Here is a 22,853-nt window from a genome sequence, read left to right as displayed (position 1 = left end):
AGTCTGGGGTGATGGATTAATTACGCAGTTAAAATGAAAAGTCATTTTGTTCTGTCCCTCCTTTTTTGGAACTTTTTCTTAAATCACCTGTCTATTTACCTGTCTTAGTAATTCCAGAAGTAACCATAACCAATAGTCAGATTTCTTGCAAAGTCTCTGATTTAATGCTGGGAATAGCAGCAATGCTGGAACTGAGAAGACAGTGGTACCCAGGATGCATCCTGGGCTAAGATCTTCCCTGGTTTGTTTGGTGACCAATCCCTGCTGTCGATCCAGGCTATAATCATCTGCTCCTTCCTTTCACTAGGTTTGCTTGGGAAGTCAGGCTTGCTAGGCCCCAAAGGTGAACGGGGCAGGCCTGGAATACCAGGCCTCATGGGACAACCAGGCCTTCCCGGGGCTGGTGGTCTATTTGGCATCAAGGGCAAACCCGGACTCCCAGGAGCACCAGGCTTTCCAGGCACTTCGGGTAGGTCCTTTGGAGGAGGAGCCCCAGCTTGACAGACTTAAACTAGGCCCTGGGCCCTGGAACCCTGAGGGGCAATAGCAGCAACGTGGCATGGTCAGAGTTTAGGAGACTCAACTTTCCTCACCTCTCCAGTTTCAAATCTCAAGTGACCCTTGCAGTGCCAAGCAGAAGAGATTCCTGCAGTTTAGCTTCCAAAATCTTACCACAAGTCACTCCCACCCCCTCCCCTGTGGCCTCACTCCCCCTTTTCATGCTCCAGCCTCCCCCTGCCTTTCCCAGTTAGAGATGCCACCCTTGTTGTCCAGATGGGTTTAGCCCGTCTCCATTGCCTTCACTGGGGCCATGAGGAGCCTGCTTTGGGTTGGGGGAGAAGTTCGAGCAGAGGGTGACCGTGCTGGCAGCCTGCCTCTCAGTGAGCATGCCTCTGAGGCCCCGTGGGCAGAGTGTCTTTTACTGGGCAGTGCGGCCTGACGTGCCCTGGTCCCAGCCTGGTGTTTGCAGCTTGCCTTTTTCTTGTATCACCCTCCTCACCCTGTCTCGGTGACTACATCATCCCCCCTCACTCCTGGCCACGTGACTGAATTTGCAGTTTTGCAGAGCCACTAATATCCTCTTTATCCCCTTTGTCCTTCTGTGTTTCTGGGGTCTTCGCATAGGCTGTCCAGGTGAGAAAACGGCACACAAGCTCACAGACTGACACCCCCACCAGCTTTGCCACTTAGGGAATTATCTGACTATACACTATAACCTGGCAAGGCCGGGGGTCCCTGAACTCATGCTGTGGGGTTGGCCTCCATTGAATTTCCTTCCCTTGTTATGGAGTCCCCTTCATGGCCTCCCATTAGAATCCTGGGGCTTGCAGCTACTTGATGCTTTTCAATCCATAGAAAGCCAAGTCAGCCATTCATTTAGGTCCTTGGGGGCCCGAATACCTCTGTCGTCACTGATTTAATCCTTTGGTTTTTTAATTTTCTTGCTTTGTACCTGAACATTCCACTTTGGCAGCAGCTCAGGAGGTTAATCCCATTGACCAACTTAAAGCATGGTGAAAGAAGTCTCAGAATACCTAGGAGACCAAATGGGCCTTGGGGATTTCTACAGTACTTGGCACTAGGGGGTCTTTCAACCTTAACGCCAAGGAACTGGCTGACTTAACTGCTTGCATGAGGGATTAAAAGGGCAGCCCTGTATCCATGGCTCCCTGTGAGGCTGAAACAATGGCTCCCCTTTAACCTCTACTTCACCGATTGGCTCAGGAAACAGCCATTGTGGTGTGATTCAGACTGGAAGTACCAGGAAACCAGAGTCTAGTTGCCACCCTGGCTTCCCAGAGCTCCATTCAGAGGCTAAAGTGTGAATCACATTCATAAAGGAGGAATAATTTATAATCATAAAGGATTTGCTCACCCTGCCAGCTACTGTGCCATGCTGGAAGTAATAGCCATTGGTGTGGCGCTCTGGGTGGTAGGTGCTAATACTTCAGCCAACTAAGAACTCTGCCTGTTAGCAGCCTGCATAGGCCATTGTTAAGGGGCCATTTACAAAACCCAACAAGCCAACCAACCAGAAGCCATGGGAATGGGCAATGGCCCAGATCTGGACAGAGCTTCACTTGACAGCTGTCCTGTGTTCTCTCCTGTGCTGATTCAGGACATCCTGGAAAGAAAGGTCCAAGGGGCGAGACAGGTCCCCCTGCATCAGCTGGAAAGAGAGGTCTCCCTGGGCTGAAAGGCTTTCCTGGAGCTCCAGGGCTAATTGGCTTCCTGGGGAACTCAGGCTTGCCAGGGGTCACTGGGTTGCCAGGCCTGCCAGGTCTGAAGGGTAAGTGAAGCAATCAGGAAGACACCAGTGGGTGCCAAAAACAAGCATCCGTGCTGCCCAGCTTGCCCCCTCCTCCCTGCTTAGGAAAGGGGAACAAGGAGGGAGGTGGGCAGGGCTTTTTGTGGCAAGATAATTGGACAAGGCTAGTGCTAAATGAAGACCCCCACCCAAGGTAAGTCACCCTCACTGCCTGCTGGGTGGAACACTGGGCATGGCCAATAAAGCCCAGGACAGTAACAGCCACACTGGGTTTGCTCATTTGCATGACCCCTACCACAGAGTCTGATAGCTCTCATTTTCTGTGATTGTCCTGCTGGACACCAGAGACTGAACGGGAGGCATCTCCATTTTATACAGGAGAGAGTGACTAGTCCAAGGTCATGCAACTGGTTAGCAACAGTGCCAGGCTAGAGTTCATCTTCCTTACTCCTAGCCCTGGTCTTTTTTCTTTTTCTTGCCACACAAGGGCTCTAACTTGGTGAATCATAAGAGAAGTACCCACCTCTTCTTTCCTTTCTGTTGCTTAGTGCCATGTCCATGTTCAGGAAAGTAGTATAATGTGTAGTGACTAATAGCTTGGGCTTCGGAGTTAGAGAAACCTGGGTTTGAATCCCTTCTCTGCAGCTCCCTAGTTGTGTGACTTTGGGTGAGTTATTTGACCTCTCTGAGCTTCCATTTCCTTGTATGTAAAACAGGGATAACAATAAAAGCTCTTGTTTCTCAACAGGTGGGAAAGGGTCTGTTGGACTGATAGGTTTTCCAGGGATGCCAGGTCTCCCTGGTATTCCTGGTGCAAGTGGATTAAAGGGAGTTCCTGGGTCACCAGGAAGAGTGGGACCATCTGGACGGACTGGTAGCCCTGGTGAGAAAGGTGAGCTGGGAACTGAATTCTGGAATTGCCATCCATGCTTCCCAGGAGACATTTTGTTTGTCAACTTTGTCATTCGTGTGGCTTGTACCAACCCTGTGTTAGATAATAAGATTTAGGGCTCCTAAATGAAGTCCTTTTAAACCAAAAGACCTCATCACTTCTGAGTTAGCACTGCATGTCAGAGGCCTTGTCGTACCTCCCTAGATGCTCAGCGAAGGAGGGTTTTGAGTAGGGTCTAAAGTTGCTAGTGGACTTTGGGCTTGTCAAAGGAGAGACCATGTACATAAATGCAAAGTTGGAGAAACGGGGGCAGGGAAGAAGCTGGAAGGGGCTGGAAAGGGGGCTTGGGGGTGGTGCCAGAAGAGCTGATATGACAGGTCTGTGCATGCCTGACCCTGTGTCTAAGCTCCCTCTTATACTGGTCTCATGATCTCCATCCCTGCAGGAGACAGAGGCGACCCAGGGCCCGTTGGACTACCCAGTCCAAGACTTCCAATGCTGAACCTCCAATTCAAAGGAGACAGAGGCTCTCGGGGCTCAGCTGGATCCAACGGATTTCCTGGGCCCAGAGGTGCTGGGGCAGGGAATGGGCAGGAGAAATGCCCAAGAAAGGTTCTATGACCAAACTTTACTTCTTTCCTGAGAATAGGCCCTGCATGCAGTCCAAGGCCCCCAGAGCGGCAGTGTGGGTGGCAGCAGGAAATCCAAGGAGGCTGCCTTCCCTGGGCCTGAGGGGTGCCTGGACTTTGAGACTGTCAGCTTGCATTGCCATGATGGAACTGAGTTTTTGAACCACAGGCTGTTGCAGCCCTAGAGGGGCCTGGCAGATGGTGGAGCATGGGCACTGAGCAGCTTTTCCAGTGCTAGAGCTCGGGTGGCCTAGACTCGTGCCCCATAAGGCTGAAGGCACCTCCCCCCACCACCTCCACACTAACTGTCGCCAAGCCTGCACTTTGCCTGCCTGTGACCCAGGGCACCTGCACCCTGAGGAGCAGATTTTCTCTTGCCCAGAGTCTTTTTTCAAGCTGTTTGCTTCTTTCCCAGGTGACAAAGGAGTAGCTGGCCGTCCTGGGCCACCAGGCTTACCTGGACCTCCTGGCTTCCCCAGCACCATCAAGGGACTTATTGGGAGACCAGGCCTCCCTGGTCCCACAGGACTACGGGGCTTACCTGGCCTGAAGGGGTCCCCTGGAATCACAGGTTTCCCAGGCATACCCGGAGAAAGTGTAAGTGTGCCCAGATCTTTGTCTCTCCACCAGGAAAGGGCCTCCATAGCAGGGGAGACATGTCCCTATTGCCCACCGTTTTTATCCCAGCCCACTTCCCAGCCCATTCCTCTAGCTGACGCCAGACAAAGCTCTCTCCTTTTGTCTGACGAGTCCTCTGACCCTTTCCTGAATGTCCCCTCCTCTGGACTTTTGTTCATGCTCCCTCCACTACATAGCAGAGCCTTTTCCTCTGCAGTTACCTAACACCTGCCCATCCTTCAGGCCACAGCCCAGAAGCCTGATCCTCCAGGAGTCCCTGAGCTCCCACCATGCTAGCACTCTACTATTCTCACTGCTTATATTGATCCTAGTTGCTCCTGTGTGGGTCTGATTTCTTGAATGAGATTGTTAGGACTTGAGAACAAGAACTGCCTTACATGCTCTTTTGTCTGCACCCCACTGCCAGCACCCCGCATTGAGTTTGGCACATCATAAGGATTCGGTATAGACTTCTCAATGTTTTGATTTCAGAAAGGTCTTTGTTGCCTCCACAAGAGGCAACAACTGGCCAAGAATCAAATCCAGCTTTTCTGGGTTCTTGAAAGGCAGGGTAGTAGAGTAGACTTAGCAATGAGACAGACCTGGGTTTGAATCTCAGCTCCATTACCCATTGGCTCGGTGATTTTGTGCGTATTGTTTAATTTGCCTGGGCCTCACTTTTCTCATCTATAAAAAATGGAAATATATTCAAACCTCCTTCAGACAGTAGTGAGGCTTAAGTGAGATGATATATGTAAAGCACCCAGCATTGGATCTGGCATATGGCAGGCTCTGAAGAAATACTAGCAATAATAGTAGTACTACTGAAGGGACTAAGTGAACTGGATCACAGAACACCTGTGCTCCCTGCAGGCAAAGTCCCTGTCTCTTAAAAGGGTCAGTTTACCTGGTGCAGAGAACACACACACACACACACACACATCCTGGAAGCAATTTCAAGAGAAATAATTCTCAACTGCGTGGTCCTGACTACTCACACACTAGGAGGAATGGAATCAAAGTGGGAAGGTGTTCAGAGAGGAGTCCCAGCAAGAGCAAAGGCTCAGAATTAGTAGGTATGGTAATGTGCAGATAAAGCCAGACGAATGCAGGGGTGTTCTGGGTAATTGCCCAGAGAGCATAGTGACCCAGCCCAGAACCCAGGCTCCCACCCAAGGCACTAGGTAGCATATGTCTTTACTGGGTACATCTTAAAATGAATCAAAACCATACCAGATAGCAGGGGAAGAACCGTACTGATGACAGCTGACATGCTCACTTCCCAGACTCACAGTGTTGGACATTAGCCAATGAAGGCAAGTTTTCCTGTGAAAATGGTAACATTAGCCCAAATTCAGACTCCAGTACCTGCACACATACAGCCTGCTGCCTGGTGGCAGAAAGTCTTCGTGTTCCTTGTGGAACCTGTGGTAGGGGGCTAGGCCCACATGGTGAAGCAACACTTTTTCTTGTACAAAATGGCTCCAGAGCTTTGGCTTGGGTGCAGGTAGCAAATTCTCTGCAAAGCACACCAAGTGCCTGGCCTGACTGTCACATTCTGTATTTTCTAAGAGACTTCCTAAAAAAGCCACACCTTGATTTCCCAAGATTTCAATTTTGATAGGCATTGGGAAGTTATGAATGACAAGACCAGGATTAATCTGCAGATAGAATGTCTCCCTAAAACTCTAAGTATACATTTCCACCTTTGCTCATCACCCTCCCCTGTGCAGGATTTCCGTCCCCGCCCCCCAGTTCACCCCTGCCACAGAGTACACAGTAGACATCCCTCAGACAGTGGCTCACGGAAGGGAAGGGGGCTGAGAGGGTGGGAGGCCCTGAGCTCTGTGCAGAAATAATGATACCCATATTGCTGTGAAGGGTTCACAGGGTCTCAATGGAGCGCCCGGGCTCCCAGGAGCATCTGGTCTACCAGGTTCAAAAGGTAAGGAGCATTTTCTCTTTTAAATGTGTTTTTTCAGAGCAAGGTGGATTTCTAGCAGGCCCAGGGCTTTCGTGGGGGAAGATTCTGTGGATATGGGAAAGTGAATTGATTTACATTTTCCTTTTGGCAAAACTCCCTTTGTCGTCTTTCTTCCTCAAAGACATGTGACAAACAATGGTTTGACCCACCTGCTTTCTAGACTCAGCAGCAGAGGAGAATCTCGGCTCTAGACAGTCTCTCCCCCTGCTGAACCCAGTCCACTGAGCAGGAAAATTTCCCATCCTTGCTGTCATCATTCTTTCATTCTGGTCATGTTTGAGAGCTCCTCCTATCATCTCCTCTGCCCATAATGAGCCAGTGATGTGTTTCCCAATGGAAATATGCTGCATGTAGCAGCACTTCGTGCCAGTAGCCTGGTAGCATCCCAGCTCTTTGTTGGTGATTGGTCCCCTTTTATCCAACAGGTAATCTTGTCAAGGAACTCTTCTGGCTATATTAAATCTGAAAAGATTTTGCCTTCAGAAGATCTCTTTGTACAAAATGAGCTATAGCTTCTCCTGACCACTTGAACAATTTTTTTATATCCCCAGGAGATCACGGCCAGACACTCGGAATTTCCGGTACCCCAGGACCCAAGGGACAACCTGGGGAGACTGGTTTTGAAGGTAAGGCTGCTGTACTTTCGTCTCATATGTCTCACAGACTCCCCAAAACTGAGGATTGGAAGGAATTCTGGAGACCAACCTCAAATTATGCAACTTCTATCCAGTGCAGAAAAATTCCTGCCTGACATGTATCCACTCACAGGCAGCCCATAGTTTCCTCAAGCAAATCAGCCTACTCTTCCTTCAAGACTCGTAGACTTAAGTCTAAGGCCTTTGGAATAATGGTGTCCACTCCCTTAGTTTATAGTTATCTAAACTGCTTCTCAAACATTTCTACCCATTGTTTCTACTTCTGGGGGCACTCAGAACAAGTTTACCTATTTTTCAATTGGGCGGCACCTTTCAAATGTGAAGACAGCTGCCATGATCCTTTTCAGAATTTCTTCACTGGATCTATCCCCCTTTGCAGTTCAAGTGGCTTTACCTTCCTGCTCACCCTCTCCCGTGGAGGAACACATTGCCCAAAATGTGGTCTAATCACAGCATTTTTCTTGATTTTCTTTATAGGTGTGAAAGGAAAAGCTGGACTAGTGGGTGATGTGGGCTTCCCAGGAAACAAAGGTGAAGATGGGAAAGTTGGTCTTTCTGGAGATGTTGGCCTTCCTGGCTCCCCAGGTACCATGCTACATGACAACTTTAGTCTGAAAAAGTTAGGATTAACCTCAAGTCATGCCCCATTCTGAACTTCTGCCTTGGTTTCACTTTTAGGACTCCCCGGGATTGCAGGCATGAGAGGAAATCCAGGGCTTCCGGGTACTCCAGGCCATCCAGGGGCAACTGGGCCCCTGGGACCTCCTGGCCTAGTAGGAATCAAAGGTATGTGTATTTGGAAGAAGGCAGTGGGGAAAAGGGTCCTTCCCTCAAACAAGGATTACAACTACTTTACATTAGGAGACACTGGCTGGGGTTAAGCCATATTCAGGGGAGTCATTGACTGGGCCACGTGAGAGATAATGGGAAAGAAGGATGAAGAGGAAGAAAGGAGGGAAGCATGAATGGGTAGAGGAGAACTTGGTCCGTGGAAAGAATAGCAAGGAAGGTTGTTGCCCTGGCGTATGTAGCCATTCCTTGACTTAGAGATTGGGCAGTGAGTCTCTGAGAGCTGGCAACTCAAGGTCTTGGCATTGCCACTCAGAGTACTTGAAGATACCTAATTATCTACCACCCTGCTCTTCAAGCTGTATTAGTCTCTAATAAGCATCAGGAAAACCTAGAGTGGAGGGTGGAGGTTAGAGGTGGTCCAGTCTCCCTTAGGGCATTAAATAATGCCTCAAGAAAGGCCATGGTCTTTAAAAGGAGGACTTTGCAATGCCCTTGGGGCATTTTCCTGACCTTTCATGATTCAGAGTTGCTGGAGCCATTTCTGATATTCTCTCCCCTCAGGTTTCCCTGGACTTCCTGGTTTACATGGACTGAATGGGCTTCCAGGAACAAAGGGGACCCATGGAACTCCAGGTTAGGAAGACCCTCAAGGGCAAGGAGAAGAGCAACAGCCCTTCCAGAAGCCTGGCAGGAGCTGGCCATGAGTTCTCGACTATGATGTATCTCATATCCTTGGACTCATAGATCTCCTTGCTAGCCCCCAATTTGGGGTGCCTTGATGTGGGGAGTAAGGAGGATAAGATTTGTCCTTCTATTCGAATGAGTTCTCCTTCCTGTTATTTCAGTATTCAGCCTCTGGTGTCTGTCAGGCAGGCCTCCAGCAAGTGAGCTAGGCACGAAGGCGTCACCCCCACTGAGTTCTGTCCTGCTCTCTTTGCATCTCCTCCTAGGACCTAGTATAACTGGTGTGCCTGGGCCAGCTGGCCTGCCTGGTCCCAAAGGGGAAAAAGGTCCTCCAGGAATCAGCATGGGAGCCCCAGGGAAGCCAGGCATGAAAGGACAAAAAGGTGACCGAGGTAAGTGAACCCAAGTCATGCCTTGTAGAAGCTGAGTAAGGCGGGGCTGGGGAGCCAGGGTTGGATTTCCTCAGGCCCATGCAGCTCACAGGGTTGAGCTGTGCATGTCTTCACATCTCTAGGAATCTCAGAACTCAGTGGAACAGACTGCTAAGAAAGAGAGGGTAGGCCATGCCTAGGGCTTTTCTGGGAATGGTTATCAGGGAACAGTTCAACGAGTCCCCTCTAGTCTCCAGATTCCCTCCTGCTCTCCCCTATTAACCTCAGGGCCTCTCTTGCACACTTGCCCAGAGCCTGAGTATAATGATCCTGAGGGACAGGGCTTGTCCTCATAGCGAGAGATTTGCCAGAAGTTCCTTAGTGTCCAGTGTGGATGGCACTCCCAGGGCCCTGGGAAGACAGTGTGGCTGCTAGAAGGAGCCCAAGACTAAGGATAAATGTCTCCCTAGAACAGGCACACAGCAAGCACTCAATTAGGACTTGTTGCATTTACTGGAAAACAGGTTTCACCCTAATCTCAGCCCCAGACTCATGTTATTGTCTGAAGTCCCTTTCTGAGCCTCCCTTTCCCCACCTGTGAAATAGCAATAATGAATGCTTATTCATTAACTCTCCTTAGGAGTGTTCTGAAGACTCACATATACCCTACTCAATGTAAAAACAGGAAATGAATGCAGCCTAGCATCACAGCTGAGTATATGCTCTGAAGTCAGACCACTCGATTCAAATTACAGCCCTACCCCTCCCTCACTAGCTATATGACCTTGAACAAAGAAGTTACTTGCCCCTCAATCCCAAATGAACCCTTTCGTTTTCCTTGTCTGTAAAATGGGCATAATAAGAGACTCTCCCTCATAGGTTGGGTGAGGAACCAATGAGGAGTGAGGTAATGTATATAAAAGCACTTAGCACAGCACCAGGCACATAGTAGGTGCTCAAGCATTGTTGGCCATTGTATCATTACATGTTACTGGGGAAGTCAGATTTGCAAAATGTTCTGTTCTTCATAGTTCTGGGGCCTGAGGTTCCACCACATTTTGTTTATGTGCATGTTTGTACAATGGGTGTAGGTTTTTCAGGAACTCGATTCAGACATTAATTCATTTCCTGCTGCATTTTGTAGTGGTGCAACTGCTGTCTCTGTGTTTGCTTTCCTTGGGAATGGATCAACTTGTTCTTTTCTGAAAGCCATCAACTCCTCCAGAGTGAGGGCTCAAACGGGGTCTGAGGCTGCAGGGAGATTGTGTGGCTTCTTTCACAGGAGCTAGAGAAGAGGGGACCCAGAGAGAAGCACAGGGGCGTTGCCTTTTCTGTTGTCATATCTTGACTATGAAAGCCTAGTCATTAAACTATGCATTTCCTTTAGCCATCTGAGGTAGCAAAATCACAATTACAAATACAGTAAACAGCACATGTCAAGATGGATACATTTCAGGAATATAATGTTCGGCAAAAAAAAAGCAAGTCGCAGAGGAATACATTTGGTATGATTCCATTGATAAACATTTATAAATAAGCAAAAACAGCCAGTATATTGTTTGGGGATACAAATACGCGCGGTCAAACTGTGATTGAAAAGGAGTCCTGAACACAAAATTCAGGAGTGCCTGCCTCCTGTCAAGGGGGAGAAGGTGGTGGGATCTGTGAAGGGTATGCAAAGAAATTCAAAGGTAACACTATCTTCTTTTCCTTACATTGGGCAGTTGGAACACAGATGTTCATTGTAGCTGGATTTTTTTTTACATACGATTTATAAATATTCTTCTGCTCTTCTCACTATCTAATTAAAACAATTTGTTTTAAAAGAATACGGTAAATACCCTATCCCTCTGTGGGCACACATCTCTCATTTGATCATAGAAATCAGTGTGAGATGAGGATTTACCCCTAAGAAGACTTCCTAGAGCCGTCTCTGTCCCTGCAGTACTTTGATCTAAATAACTTTAAATGACACCCCTCATTTTCATATTTGCTCTAAATATTTAGAGGCTGCATTTGTGTATGTCATGTTGTTTTAAGGCTCTGACACGGAAATGAGTCAGAAAAATATGCCGTCTTGCATTTTCATGTGCTCATTTAAAGCGTCTTATTCTTAAAGAAATACGTGAGCTTTGTTTTTTTTTGCTATTTGAGGTCAAGTACCTTTATTTCAGGTTTCATGATATATTCGTGTAATTATAAAATCAAGAAACAGGTAGAAAGAGGAGGCAGCTCCAAAATCTGCCATGGGAACTTTTTATAATCTGTGTGCTGCCCACACTCTACTATATGTGGTGTCTTGTTTATTGGTTTTGTGTAATTTCAGCATATATATATATATATGTGTGTGTGTGTGTGTGTGTGTGTGTATATATAAAGCTATATTTTCAGGAAAAATATATAATGTCTTTCTTTTCAGATTTTTATCTTTGTGATAAAGAAAAATACTTCCAAGGTTCATCAAGACATAATTGACAATACTAAAAGTAGAACTGCATGGCTTTGCAACTAGTTTTTATTTTTTATTTTATTTTTATTTTTTATTTTTTAATTTTGTTTCCTTTCCAGACCTATAATAATTGGAGACTTTAAAAAAAATTTTTTTTTTCCTTCTCTACATTCCCTCAGCATTCGATTAATTAATGAGCTGTTAAAAACACCTGAATTGACCAATCTACCACCTTTCTTTACAAGTTTTCATGGATTCGCCCTTTCTTAACTAAATATGAGGAATTTGACATTAATATTTTCAGCTTTTCTTGTCAGAAAAATAAAATTCAATATTGATATTTTTGCATTTTCTTGTCACAAACAAAAAATAAGAATCTCAACCACCAGGACAATTTATCAACAAGTTTGAATCTATTCCTCTTCATTTGAATATATTCCAGAATATACCACAATAATAAATACATTTCTTCCGTGCTACAAGTATAGTATGGACTCTACATTTGTATACCTGGCTTTGATGTGTTTTCCCATCAAGATTACCATCTATGTATTCAACATGTGCATATTCAATAAATCTTTTGTATTAAGTTGAGATTTTTGATTTTGAACATATTATAATAGAAATCGTTCCACAAACAGAAAACACGTACAGCAGTATTAAAATTTGAGCAAACGAGTATTCTGTATCTACTCTAATAAATAAGCTTTTCTCTTTGGCCAAAAGGGGGAAGGGATTTAATACAGACAAATTTGTTCTATAGGCAATTAAGCAAGCATTCAACTAATATCATGAATTGCCTATAAAAGTGTTTGACAGTTTGCCTAGAAGACACAGAAGTTAGTCCCAGAAGACACCAGGAGGCACAGCACCCTTGCTGCCTCCGTTCTGATGGAGCAAGTGTCTGTTCTGACTGGTTGGGGCCTGCGCCCACCTTGGTCTGTAACCTTCTCTGAGCAGCATCAGACATAACTGGCTACCTTAATGAAATGTTCTGCGACAGGGAGAGTAGGTTTAAAAACACTTTGGCAAACTTCAATTCCAGGTGCACGGTCACGCCCTCTTTTCTTCCTGATTTGAGGGAAATCTGTCTAAAAGACTTCCATTACCAGTGAGGTCAAGGAGGTAGAACTTTCTGAAGCTCTATCCCAATTAAATGCAACGCCTGCTAGGAGAGAGGAGTCTCTGAGCCCCTGTCAGCTACCTTCATCTGCTGGCTGTGAAGGCAGAATGAAGGGAGAAGAGTTCTCTGCTGGTGTTCGCTGGTCTGGATCCTACCTCACCACTTCCATTTTCTCTGAGAGAGCCTGGCCCTCTTCAGGGCACACAAGACCCATGCAGCCCCTTTTATCTATTCTTTGCAGGTTTCCCAGGTCTCCAGGGCTCTGCTGGTCTCCCTGGGGCCCCAGGCCTCTCCTTGCCCTCAGTCATAGCAGGACAGCCTGGCGACCCTGGGCGACCAGGCCTAGATGGAGAACGAGGTAAAGACAGGAAGCCCCAGAGAGGGCTGGCTGTCGCCTTTTGTCCAGAGTTTGGGAGTTTGGGGAGGTCATGTGTGCAGTCCAGCCCCATCCCTATTGCTGGACACACATGAGCCTGCTCGGCCTCACGTCCTTCCCCTAGCAGGGACACAGGGGACTGGAACAGGCTGCATTTTGCTAAAAGGGTTTGGGAAGGTCTGGCACTGGGACCCCGCAGATGGCAAGGGAACATTCTCTGCCCTGGGAATGGGTTTTGCTTCCTATCAGTCCCGAGGCCTTCAGCAGCGGCCACTTCCTGCTCACCTGCCCTCATCCCTATTCTGATCTCATCCCTAGGCCGACCAGGCCCCCAGGGGCCCCGAGGGCCCCCTGGGCCATCCTCTGATCAAGGCGACCCGGGAGACCCTGGCTTCCCTGGAATTCCGGGCCCTCAAGGGCCCAAGGGAGACCAAGGAATTCCAGGTTTCTCTGGCCTCCCTGGAGAGCTAGGACTGAAAGGTATGGCTGCTTGGCTGGCTGTTGGGCCCTTTCCACTCCACAGTCAGAGATGGCCCCTTCCTGCAGCCCTGTGAAGAGAGGCCAGCTGATAATGCTCTTCCCATCCTCACCTCTGCCTAGTCTCAACTCCCCCACCACCAGCACCACCACGCCAGGCATTGACTTGCTTTCCTTTGGACTTTGCCAGGCATGAGAGGTGAGCCTGGCTTCATGGGGACTCCAGGCAAGGTTGGGCCACCTGGAGACCCAGGATTTCCCGGGATGAAGGGGAAGACAGGGCCAAGAGGTGAGTTGAGAGCATGTGCTGAGCTGATCTTGAGCTCAAGGGAGGGGTCTGAGGGCAACATCCTTCAGGAGTCACTGCTCACCGCCAAGAAAGCCTGGATGCCAGAAGCAGCTGGATCAAGTTACTCCAGGGAGCTGGTTTCTCCGCTTTGGGGATACCTCTGCCTCCGTCAGCTCCCAAGACTGAAGGACACTGCTGCTTTGCCACCATGGATCCTGACACTGACCTCCCCTCTCTGCATTATTTCCACAGGAGTGGGCATTGGGTTTGCACTCAGATCACCACTCACCCATTTGCTCAGTCCAGAAATGAAGAACGATCCTTTCCATCCTTTACCACCACCCCCCTCACTCACACACATCCAATCCATTAGCAAGCCCTGAGGGTTTTACCTCCTTAATGCCATGCATCCACTCACCTCTGATCACCTCCACTGCTACCACCCAGGTCTGAGCCACCAACATTTCTCACGTGAATCACTGCAGTGACCTGCTAACTGGTCTCCCTGCGTCCATTGTGCACCTCTTCCAACAATCATTTCTCCACACAGGGGTCAGAGAGACCTTATAAAAACATAAATCATCCACTCACTTTCCATGGCATGGGAATAAACCATGGCCACAAAGCCCTATGTGATGCCTTCCTCTTCATCCTCATCACCAGCCCTTCCCCTTTGCTACTCACTGTGCTCTTGCCACACTAGCCTCTTTCAGTTATCCAAAAACACCACACCTGGCTGGCCACAGGGCCTTTGCACATGCTAGTTCTACTTCCTGGAATACTCTTGCTCCCCTGGCTCCTTCTAATGCTTTAATGGTCTCAGCTTAAATGTCACTGCTTTTAAGAGGCCACTTATTAATCTCTCTAAAGCAGGTTCTCTACCCCATAGCCCCCTCCTCTCTCTCCCACTGTCACTCCACTGTTCATTTCCTTCATAGCACTTCTCACAATCTTCAGTAAGATTAATGGTATTTGTCAGGTCGTGCATTTTTCATCTTTATCACCAGACCATAATCTCCATAAAGGTCTGTCTTATTCACTGCTCTATCCCATGATCTGCCAGGGCCTGGCATGTAGTAGGCACTCGAGAAAGACTTTTCAATGGATTAGCAAGCAAATTGGCTCATTTGGCTTCTATTAGACAGCTGGCCAGGGTCAGGGTCCCAGGCTGTGATGCCACCTGAACCTCTGGGGTTAAATGCATCCCTTTGGCCTCCTTGGCACTGTGTTTTGACCAGTGAGGGAGTAAACCAACCACCCCACCTCTAAACAAAGGCTCAGCCCACCATATTTGCAACAAACATATCCTGACTTGGCTACCACATACCAGGTCTTGTGCTGAGCCTGAGCCTGAGCCTGAGCCTGAGGAGACAAGATGCATATAACCCAGTCCCTGTCCTCAAGGACTATCACTATACCCCTTAAGGAGATAGATGGCTAAAAAGGACATTGTGTAAAGTATTGTGAGAGCCATCCTGGCAGTATCCAGTGGGGACTGTGGGGACAAACAAGGGCAGAAAGCTGGTGACTGTGAGGCGAAAAGAAGGCTTCTGGGGACTCACTCTGGCCACGTCCTCTGCCTACGCCTGACATTTCCATTTCCCCCACTAACAGGCTTTTCCGGCCCCCGAGGTGCTCCTGGACAAACACCAATTGCAGAAGCCATCCAGGTTCCTCCCGGGCCCATGGGTCTACCGGGCATTGATGGCATCCCTGGCCTCACAGGGGACCCTGGGCTTCAAGGCCCTGTAGGTCTACAAGGTGAGGAGGGTGCCAGAAATAGGGGACTTCTCAGAGAGCTGAGATAGCCTCGACTGAGAGGCTGAAGCAACTGGCTGGGAACCCGAGCTCCAAGGGGGCACCTTCATCAAGCATTTCCTCTGCTCCTTCACAGAGCTCCCAAACTTCTTGCCAGGAGGATGGGCCAGCAGTTGTACTTGGCTTTAGAGAATGTGTGGGCAGAGCATAGCAGCTACTGCAGACAGCTTGTCCCTCACTAATCTTCTGCTGAGAGAAAGAGGGAGTGTGGTGGAGGATAAAGAGCAATGGAGAAAGCCCAGGGCTGGGGGACAGGAAACCCCACTTCTAGTCCCAGCTTTGCCCCAACTGGAGTAAGCTAGCAGTCTGTCCAGGGCTCGGTGTCCTCATTGCTGACACGGGACGCCAGCAGTGGCCCTGCATACTGGGAGGATGAGAGGAAGGGAGGAGGAAATGGTGTGAAGGGGCTCAGAAGGGTTACGTTCAGACGGCAGTCCCAGGGCCGAGATGCAGGGACCTGACCTAAGGACTAGCCCAGGGGGCTCAGCCCTGAGCTCAGCGTGCACTCCAAGATGATGGCAGTGCGCCCTCTCCTGGTGAGTCCTGGGCATGACATGCAATTCTTGTTTGTCCAGGGAGGGCTCCTCCAGATGCTCCCCATTGAGAACTCCGCTGTGGGCCTTCTCTCTCTGCAGGCTCTAAAGGTTTACCTGGAATCCCTGGCAAAGATGGCCCCAGCGGACTCCCCGGCCCTCCTGGGGCTCTTGGTGACCCTGGTCTCCCTGGACTGCAAGGCCCTCCAGGATTTGAAGGTCTGGTGATGTTGGCACTAGGGGGCAGAGGGCTTCTATGAGGGTTTAAGGCTTGGGGGTGGGTCAAAATCTCAAATCTGAGAATTGGGAAACCTGGTGGTAAAACTTGACACTACCAGAAGGCTGGAAAACTGGGCTCTAATCCATTCACTCCCACCCTGTTCTGAGCCTGTGAAGGATTAGAGCCCTACGTTCCGGAAGGCAAAGGACTGTTCCAAATCCTTTTCTGGGTTCTCTTTCAGCTCTGAAGAGCTATGACTGTACACGGTAGTGTAGCCCCCTGCCCTGCACCTCCCCTTTTCTACCCAGGGATTCTGATGTGGCTAGGAGGGGGGTGGTTCAAGGATTAAGAAAATTTGAGATAAGGTATGGCTGTTATACTTACCTCCCCTTTTATATGAGAGGTGGCAAATCAGTTGTCCTGAGTAGAGAACCGTTCTGAGGCTCAGTGGGGAAGTGGTGTGATGGATTAGCCACAGCTGCCATGGGCAGGAGAGGAGGGTGTGATTTTGCCCTGCTAATCCCAACTCTGCTTTTGCTGCCTCTGATTTGGCAGGTACTTAGTTATCTCCTATGAGAGCCTGCAAGGCCAGCCCGAGAAGTAGCTCCCTGCACTCCTTCATCCCCTCGCAGAGAAGCCAAGGCCAGGTGGCTGTGGGAGGGAAGCTGGATAGCGTGCTTTTTAAAGTGAGGACTCTGCAGCCCAAGACATCTGAGTTGGTATTCTAGCTCCACCACTCCCTAGCTGTGGCTCTGAGCGTCAGTTTCCTCATCTACAAATTGGGGTGGTAAGGTTGTCATGAGGATCAAGTGAGCTAACACGTGTACATAATGTGCCCTGCTTAACGCTTGGCACAAAGAGTAGCTGCTATTATTATTGGCTGAACCTGGCTCACCCCTTTTCTGCTCTGTCCCTCTTAGGAGCTCCAGGGAAGCAGGGCCCCTTCGGGAGGGCTGGAATGCCTGGGCAGAGCGTGAGAGTGGGCTACACCTTGGTGAAGCACAGCCAGTCGGAACAGGTGCCCCTGTGCCCCATCGGGATGAGCCAGCTGTGGGTGGGTTACAGCTTGCTGTTCGTGGAGGGGCAGGAGAAAGCCCACAACCAGGACCTGGGTAGGTACCGGCTCTGACAGCCAGCCCTGGCCATCCGTCCCCACAAGGACCAAGAGCTACCCTTCTCACTCCTCCCAGCCCTTGGCGGGCCTACTTTTGGATAGTGGGTTAGGAGCACCAGTTCTGGAGTCAGGAAGATCTGGGTTCAAACCCTGGCTCTAGCACTTACTGTGTACCCTGGACAAGTTATTCAACCTCTCTAAGCTGCTGCTTCCTCCTTAATGGAACAAGGCTAATTCTAGTACCTATCCCATAGGGTGACATAAGGATCATATGAATTACCCAATGTAAAATGCTTAGAACAACAGTTGGCACATATTAAGCATCTATTAAACGTTAGCAATTAGTAGTAGTAGTAATAATATGTCCTGCAGGGCAACAATGATTACCCAAGAATTAATTGTATTGTCTACAGGTGTGCTGACTCTGAGCCACAGATTCACTCTATTAAATGCTGGTTTTACAAAGCAGATTAATTAGGGAATTATTATTCAGTTTATAAAAAGATTTTCATTATCAAACTTCCCTGGTGTATTGAAAATAGGATTTGATCAGCAGACTTCAGTGTATGTACAGTGTTCCAGGATTGTAAGGAGAGGTGTCCCTGGCTCTGCTACAAGCAGTTGGATGTAAACCCCAACCACCATCTATTCCAGTCCTAGCAGCCCTGGGAAACATCCCAGCCTTGGCCCTGTCCACCATCTCTCCTTCCAGGGTTTGCTGGCTCCTGTCTTCCCCGCTTTAGCACCATGCCCTTCATCTACTGCAACATCAATGAAGTGTGCCACTATGCCGGACGCAACGATAAATCCTACTGGCTCTCCACCACCGCCCCCATCCCCATGATGCCTGTCGGCCAGACCCAGATTCCCCAGTACATCAGCCGCTGCTCTGTGTGTGAGGCTCCCTCACAAGCCATTGCTGTGCACAGTCAGGACATCACCATCCCACGGTGCCCCCTGGGTTGGCGCAGCCTCTGGATCGGGTACTCCTTCCTCATGGTAAGGCCCTGCACTTCCCCCTCCCCCGGGGTAGAGGGAGAGGGCAGGGAACTCTGGGAGGGTCCCTTGGGTTGGTTCCCAGGCTCAAGCGGCACAGAGTAGAAACCATGGAGTTTGAAAGGAAGGAAAATTCTTGGACTGGGCTTGGCTGAAGACCAGAGAGCCCAGTTCTGCATGAATGACAGGTAGTTATGGGTGTGAGTAGAAAGGAGCAGTTTGTACCCCATGGTTCAGGGATGAGAACATCTAGGAATCACTGGCAAAAGCCCTGACATGTCTCTGCCTGCTTCAGTTATACCACAAGCAAGGGAAGGAGGAAACACCCGATTTGGGTGGACAGTGAGGGAGAGGCTGTCCCCACTCAGGGCCAGGACACACTCTTACTAGTCAGGCTGGGCATGGCACTCCCCTCTCTTCTGCATACCCTCCTAGGCCCCTCTAGCTGCTGCCATCTCTTCCCAAAAGGCTCAGATGAGGCATGCTGTGTTTCTGGGTCCTTGCTGGGATTTTTGGAGCTTCTCTATTTCAGTGGGAAAGCAATGGCCAGTCAGGCTGTGTGCCTTGCTAAGAAAGAGCTGAGAACCTCCGTAAGTCCAGGGAGGCATCAAGTCCCTCCCATGACATTCCATGAATATCTGGGGACATTAAATGAGTGAAAGGTGAGGTTTAGGGCCCGGATAACTCCCAGGGAAAACCAGTGTGGCACCCATTGAAGTATCCTGCCTCGCCAGAGCTTCTTTGCCAAATTGCCAGGGGCAAGATGGTGAGACGGTGTCTTTGAAGAATTACCAAAGTTACAAGCTTCCTCACATTAGTGTACCTAGCTGGAGTGAGGTACTTCCTTGTTTTGCTCTTTGTGAATTAGACAGTTTATCCCAATGTAATATAGAATCACCTCTCCTATCATTCTGTCCTGTCTACCACCCAGACCACGAAATAAGGAGAAAAGGTCCCTGAGCTTCCACAATGAACAGAACGAAAGCTATGCATGAAATCTCATGTGCTTTGCTCATGGGAGCACTCTTAAGCCCTTATTCAAAATCTCTTTATTTTACTTTACACATAACTCTAACATATTAGAATATATTTTCCTGAAAGGAAGAAAAGTTGGGAATTTGGATTGCCTAGTAAGGCATCTTGAAGCAATGGGGCATGCCTACTAAAAAGGAGAAAATGATTGAAAGACAGCTCAAGAACTCTACAAGCTGCGCCCCTTAGTATGGGGACCCTGCACAATCGCCCAACACAAAAACCAATGTTCACAACGACAAGCCTGGGTCACCTGCAAAGTGTAAGATACAGAGTGTCTGCCATTTAGTGAGATGGGGAAATGTGTCATTTGTTCTAGAAAGTTTCCTATCCGAGGATCAAAACGAGGAAAACTTTGAGGCTTCATTTATCAGGAAAGCTCACTTATATGGAGACTCACTCTCCCGAAGTTCTGCAAAGAAGGGCATCCCTGCGCGTCCAACCTGGGCATTTGTCCCATTGGCCATTTGCTGGCCTGGGTGTGTATGAGGCCTCTCTCCACCTCCTGTGGTCCAGAGAATAACCCAGTGAGGTGCAGGGAGAGGGGCTGGGGAGTGGAGACACGGGAGCGGCTGTCTGCGGGTACTGTGACTAGAGATGATAGGTTCATGAGCGGCACCAACGGGGAAATCCTGAAATCGTGTGCCGAGGGAGCCCTCTGAAGCAAGGGCCAGGACATTAGGCCCAATTTGAGTCCCACTTGTACTCTGCAGGTGATAAACATGATATGTTGCCCTAAATGGTGTGGTACAGATTGAAAATATAAGTTCTAATGAAGGTAACTTCAGAGTAAGATCTACTAATAGCTTTGTTGGAGGAGCGGGCCCGTGGTTAACCACTTTGTGGAGTACTGCGTGCTCTTCTCCCTTCTTGGAGCCCACCACCAAGGGCTCGGAGCAGAAAGAGGGCTCTGGGAACAACTGCACTCTGAAACCTATTGAATTTTCCTTAATCCAGCCTTTCTTAGACTTATTTATCTGTGGAGATTTGGGGCGGGGGGGCCATCTAACACATCTCAGAAGTCAGTGGGACAGCAGCAGTCTGGGAAGCACTGGCTGAGATGTAGCCGCTGCCCATGCGCAGGGGCTTAGGAGGGCACTAGGGAGCCTGGAGGGGGTGCTCCTGGCCCTGAGGCTACTACAAGGGAGAATGAGCAGCCCGGGTCCTAAAATAGAGCTTTTGCTATGCTGGCTAGATGCTGGGGCTGAACCAAGGGAGCAGAGCTTAGGAGGGGCGCACACGTTCCCCCTGGAGCAGCAGAGCACCCATCATCTCCCATGGTGGCCCTGGCGGGCGCAGCTCACACAACAACCCTGTCTGTTTCAGCACACTGCCGCTGGCGCCGAGGGCGGAGGCCAGTCCCTGGTCTCACCTGGCTCCTGCCTAGAGGATTTTCGGGCCACTCCTTTCATCGAGTGCAGTGGTGCCCGAGGCACCTGCCACTACTTTGCTAACAAGTACAGTTTCTGGCTGACAACAGTGGAGGAGAGGCAGCAGTTTAGGGAGGAGCCTGTATCCGAAACGCTAAAAGCCGGGCAGCTCCACACCCGGGTCAGCCGCTGCCAGGTGTGTATGAAAAGCCTGTAGGGTGGCATCTGCCACTCTGCCCCTTGCCCTCCCCTCCCTCGCACAACCGTCACCTCACAAAGCCGAACAGTCTGAAGAAGGAAGGCCTAAGCCCTTTTTCCCATCTGCCAAATTGAACATTGGAGTCTCATTGGGGCTGGACTACTGGACACTGGTCACCCCAACCCTCAGGCCCAATGGGTGAGCCCACCCTGCTGAGATCTGTTGTCTCATTTCAGTCAACCTGGTGCTACTATTTGATTTGGATGTTTGCATGACTATTCATGGCTACCTCAGAAAGACCTGCTGGGCCACCACATTCTTAGACCACTAGTTTTCCTGTTTTGATCAGCAAGCTCTTCATAATAGCGGATAAGTCATTTCTTTATGTCTGGAGGTCACCACACATTATTTGGCTTATACCAGAACCCAGTGTTTCCACATTTAAAAAAACATCTCTGGCTAAACATTCTTAGATAGCTCAAGCCTGCAGAGGGCAAGCTGTCACTCTTCAAGGGGTGCACTGTGTCTGGACAGGCAGCAGAGCCACAGTAAGGTGCCAGCCAGTAGTCAGGGGTGAGCTTTGACTCCTTCAAGAGTGAGCACAACTGGGCCCCCTATTGCTTAGGAAGGTTGAAAGCCAGCAGCTGAGAGGGCTCATTAACTTCATAGGGTCCTAGACAAATCACTTTCTCCTTGCTGGCTCCCTCCTCAGCCAGAGGCAGGCTACTTGCCCTGGTCCAGAGTAGAACAGAGGATGCACCAAATGTGGCCAGGCCCACAAAGGGAAATAAGAACTGTAGCCCTTTCTCCCAGGCCGGGGGTAGAGGGGTGGATGGATAAGGAGGTGTGAATTTTGCTTTTGACTCCAGGAACAAAAAGGTAAATCCCTTGTCCCAATTTCTCAGAAGTCCCTGTTTATTCCAAACACCATCCAGATGTGTGTGATGTGGCAAATGGAAGCCGCAGTGTGTTGGTTCCTTTGCGTTTTGAGGCTGTTAGACTTTCCACTAAAATATCCATCCAATTGCTCTTTCGCATGTAGCCTGTTAAACTATTTTAATACATTTGTTTAAACCTCATAAAAATCTAGCACACACCTCTCTTTAGCAGTTAGCAGACCTAAAGCAAGCTTGAGTTGACTTTAAAATGTATTGTATTCTATTTGGGGGGGATTTGTTTTAACCATTTCCTTTAATTATCGATTTCCCAGAACACTTAGCTTTGTTGACATGAGGCAATTCCTTCCAAGTGATTCTGTTTCCTTAAATATTATGTAAACTGTGCCAACACAGAAAAAGCATAATCAGTATAATCTGAATTATTGTTACCTTCACCTCCTTATCTGAGTAATAAGCATGGTGTCAGCTTTGTACATCGCAAATAAAAGAAATTAAATATGAACGTTTGACTTTTTTGACATTCTTTGATGAAAACTTTTCTAAAGTCCATCTCACTACAATTCCTGAGTCCCCCCTCAGAGCCGTGGGGGTTCCTGCGACTGCAAGTTGAGCTTTGTACCAAAACACTGAGGCAGGAAAAAGTACAATTAAAAGGGCAGAAAGAGTCCTTTAAAATATAAAATATAAAAATCTTTATACCAAAACACTCAGGCAGGAAAAAATACAATTAAAAGGGCAGAAACAGGCAACACATCCAAAACCTTTTTCAAGATAAGTCTACAACTGCTTTTAGCTTGTCACATGTTAGAGTTCAAAAAGGGCATTTGCATACTTCTGGAGCCTCAGGATCATTTATAGATAAACCAAAAGTAGAGAAATGTTAAAGTCATTAAAATCAAATCTAAGACATATATGCATATATTTGTATATGCATAAAGTATACCCTCTGGAAGGATAAACAAGAAATTCATAACATTGGGAGCGTTCAGGGAAAGGAACTGACCTGTGGGAGGGAGAGACATTTCACTGAATACCATTTTGCACCTTTTGAATTTTGAACCAC

At 48.6% G+C, this 22,853-nt stretch overlaps 1 protein-coding gene across 9 annotated transcripts in view; it reads left to right on the top strand.

The window, feature by feature from the left end:
* The window catches only part of COL4A6 (collagen type IV alpha 6 chain), a 256,608-nt gene extending 234,316 nt beyond the window's left edge, over positions 1–22,292 (top strand). For 3 of the 9 annotated variants that reach the window (XM_070603818.1, XM_070603817.1, XM_070603822.1), the window contains 19 exons: positions 308–469; positions 2,120–2,290; positions 3,018–3,161; positions 3,607–3,732; positions 4,206–4,387; positions 6,290–6,353; positions 6,944–7,018; positions 7,526–7,633; positions 7,727–7,834; positions 8,402–8,473; positions 8,791–8,916; positions 12,709–12,825; positions 13,162–13,323; positions 13,511–13,609; positions 15,224–15,370; positions 16,063–16,179; positions 17,101–17,292; positions 18,007–18,293; positions 20,649–22,292. In XM_070603818.1, the coding sequence (XP_070459919.1) occupies positions 308–469; positions 2,120–2,290; positions 3,018–3,161; positions 3,607–3,732; positions 4,206–4,387; positions 6,290–6,353; positions 6,944–7,018; positions 7,526–7,633; positions 7,727–7,834; positions 8,402–8,473; positions 8,791–8,916; positions 12,709–12,825; positions 13,162–13,323; positions 13,511–13,609; positions 15,224–15,370; positions 16,063–16,179; positions 17,101–17,292; positions 18,007–18,293; positions 20,649–20,909 (2,720 nt within the window). In that variant the 3' untranslated portion in view covers positions 20,910–22,292. The remainder of the gene's footprint in view (positions 1–307; positions 470–2,119; positions 2,291–3,017; positions 3,162–3,606; positions 3,733–4,205; positions 4,388–6,289; positions 6,354–6,943; positions 7,019–7,525; positions 7,634–7,726; positions 7,835–8,401; positions 8,474–8,790; positions 8,917–12,708; positions 12,826–13,161; positions 13,324–13,510; positions 13,610–15,223; positions 15,371–16,062; positions 16,180–17,100; positions 17,293–18,006; positions 18,294–20,648) is intronic. The other 6 variants (XM_070603820.1, XM_070603821.1, XM_070603819.1 and 3 more) reach the window with 4 other exon arrangements.
* Positions 22,293–22,853: the final 561 nt, after the last annotated feature.

Source organism: Equus przewalskii, chromosome X (genome assembly GCF_037783145.1).
Source record: "Equus przewalskii isolate Varuska chromosome X, EquPr2, whole genome shotgun sequence".
Taxonomy (NCBI): Eukaryota; Metazoa; Chordata; class Mammalia; order Perissodactyla; family Equidae; genus Equus; species Equus przewalskii.
The sequence above is the reverse complement of the archived record's forward strand: the minus strand, read 5'-3'. Positions and strand labels throughout refer to the sequence as shown.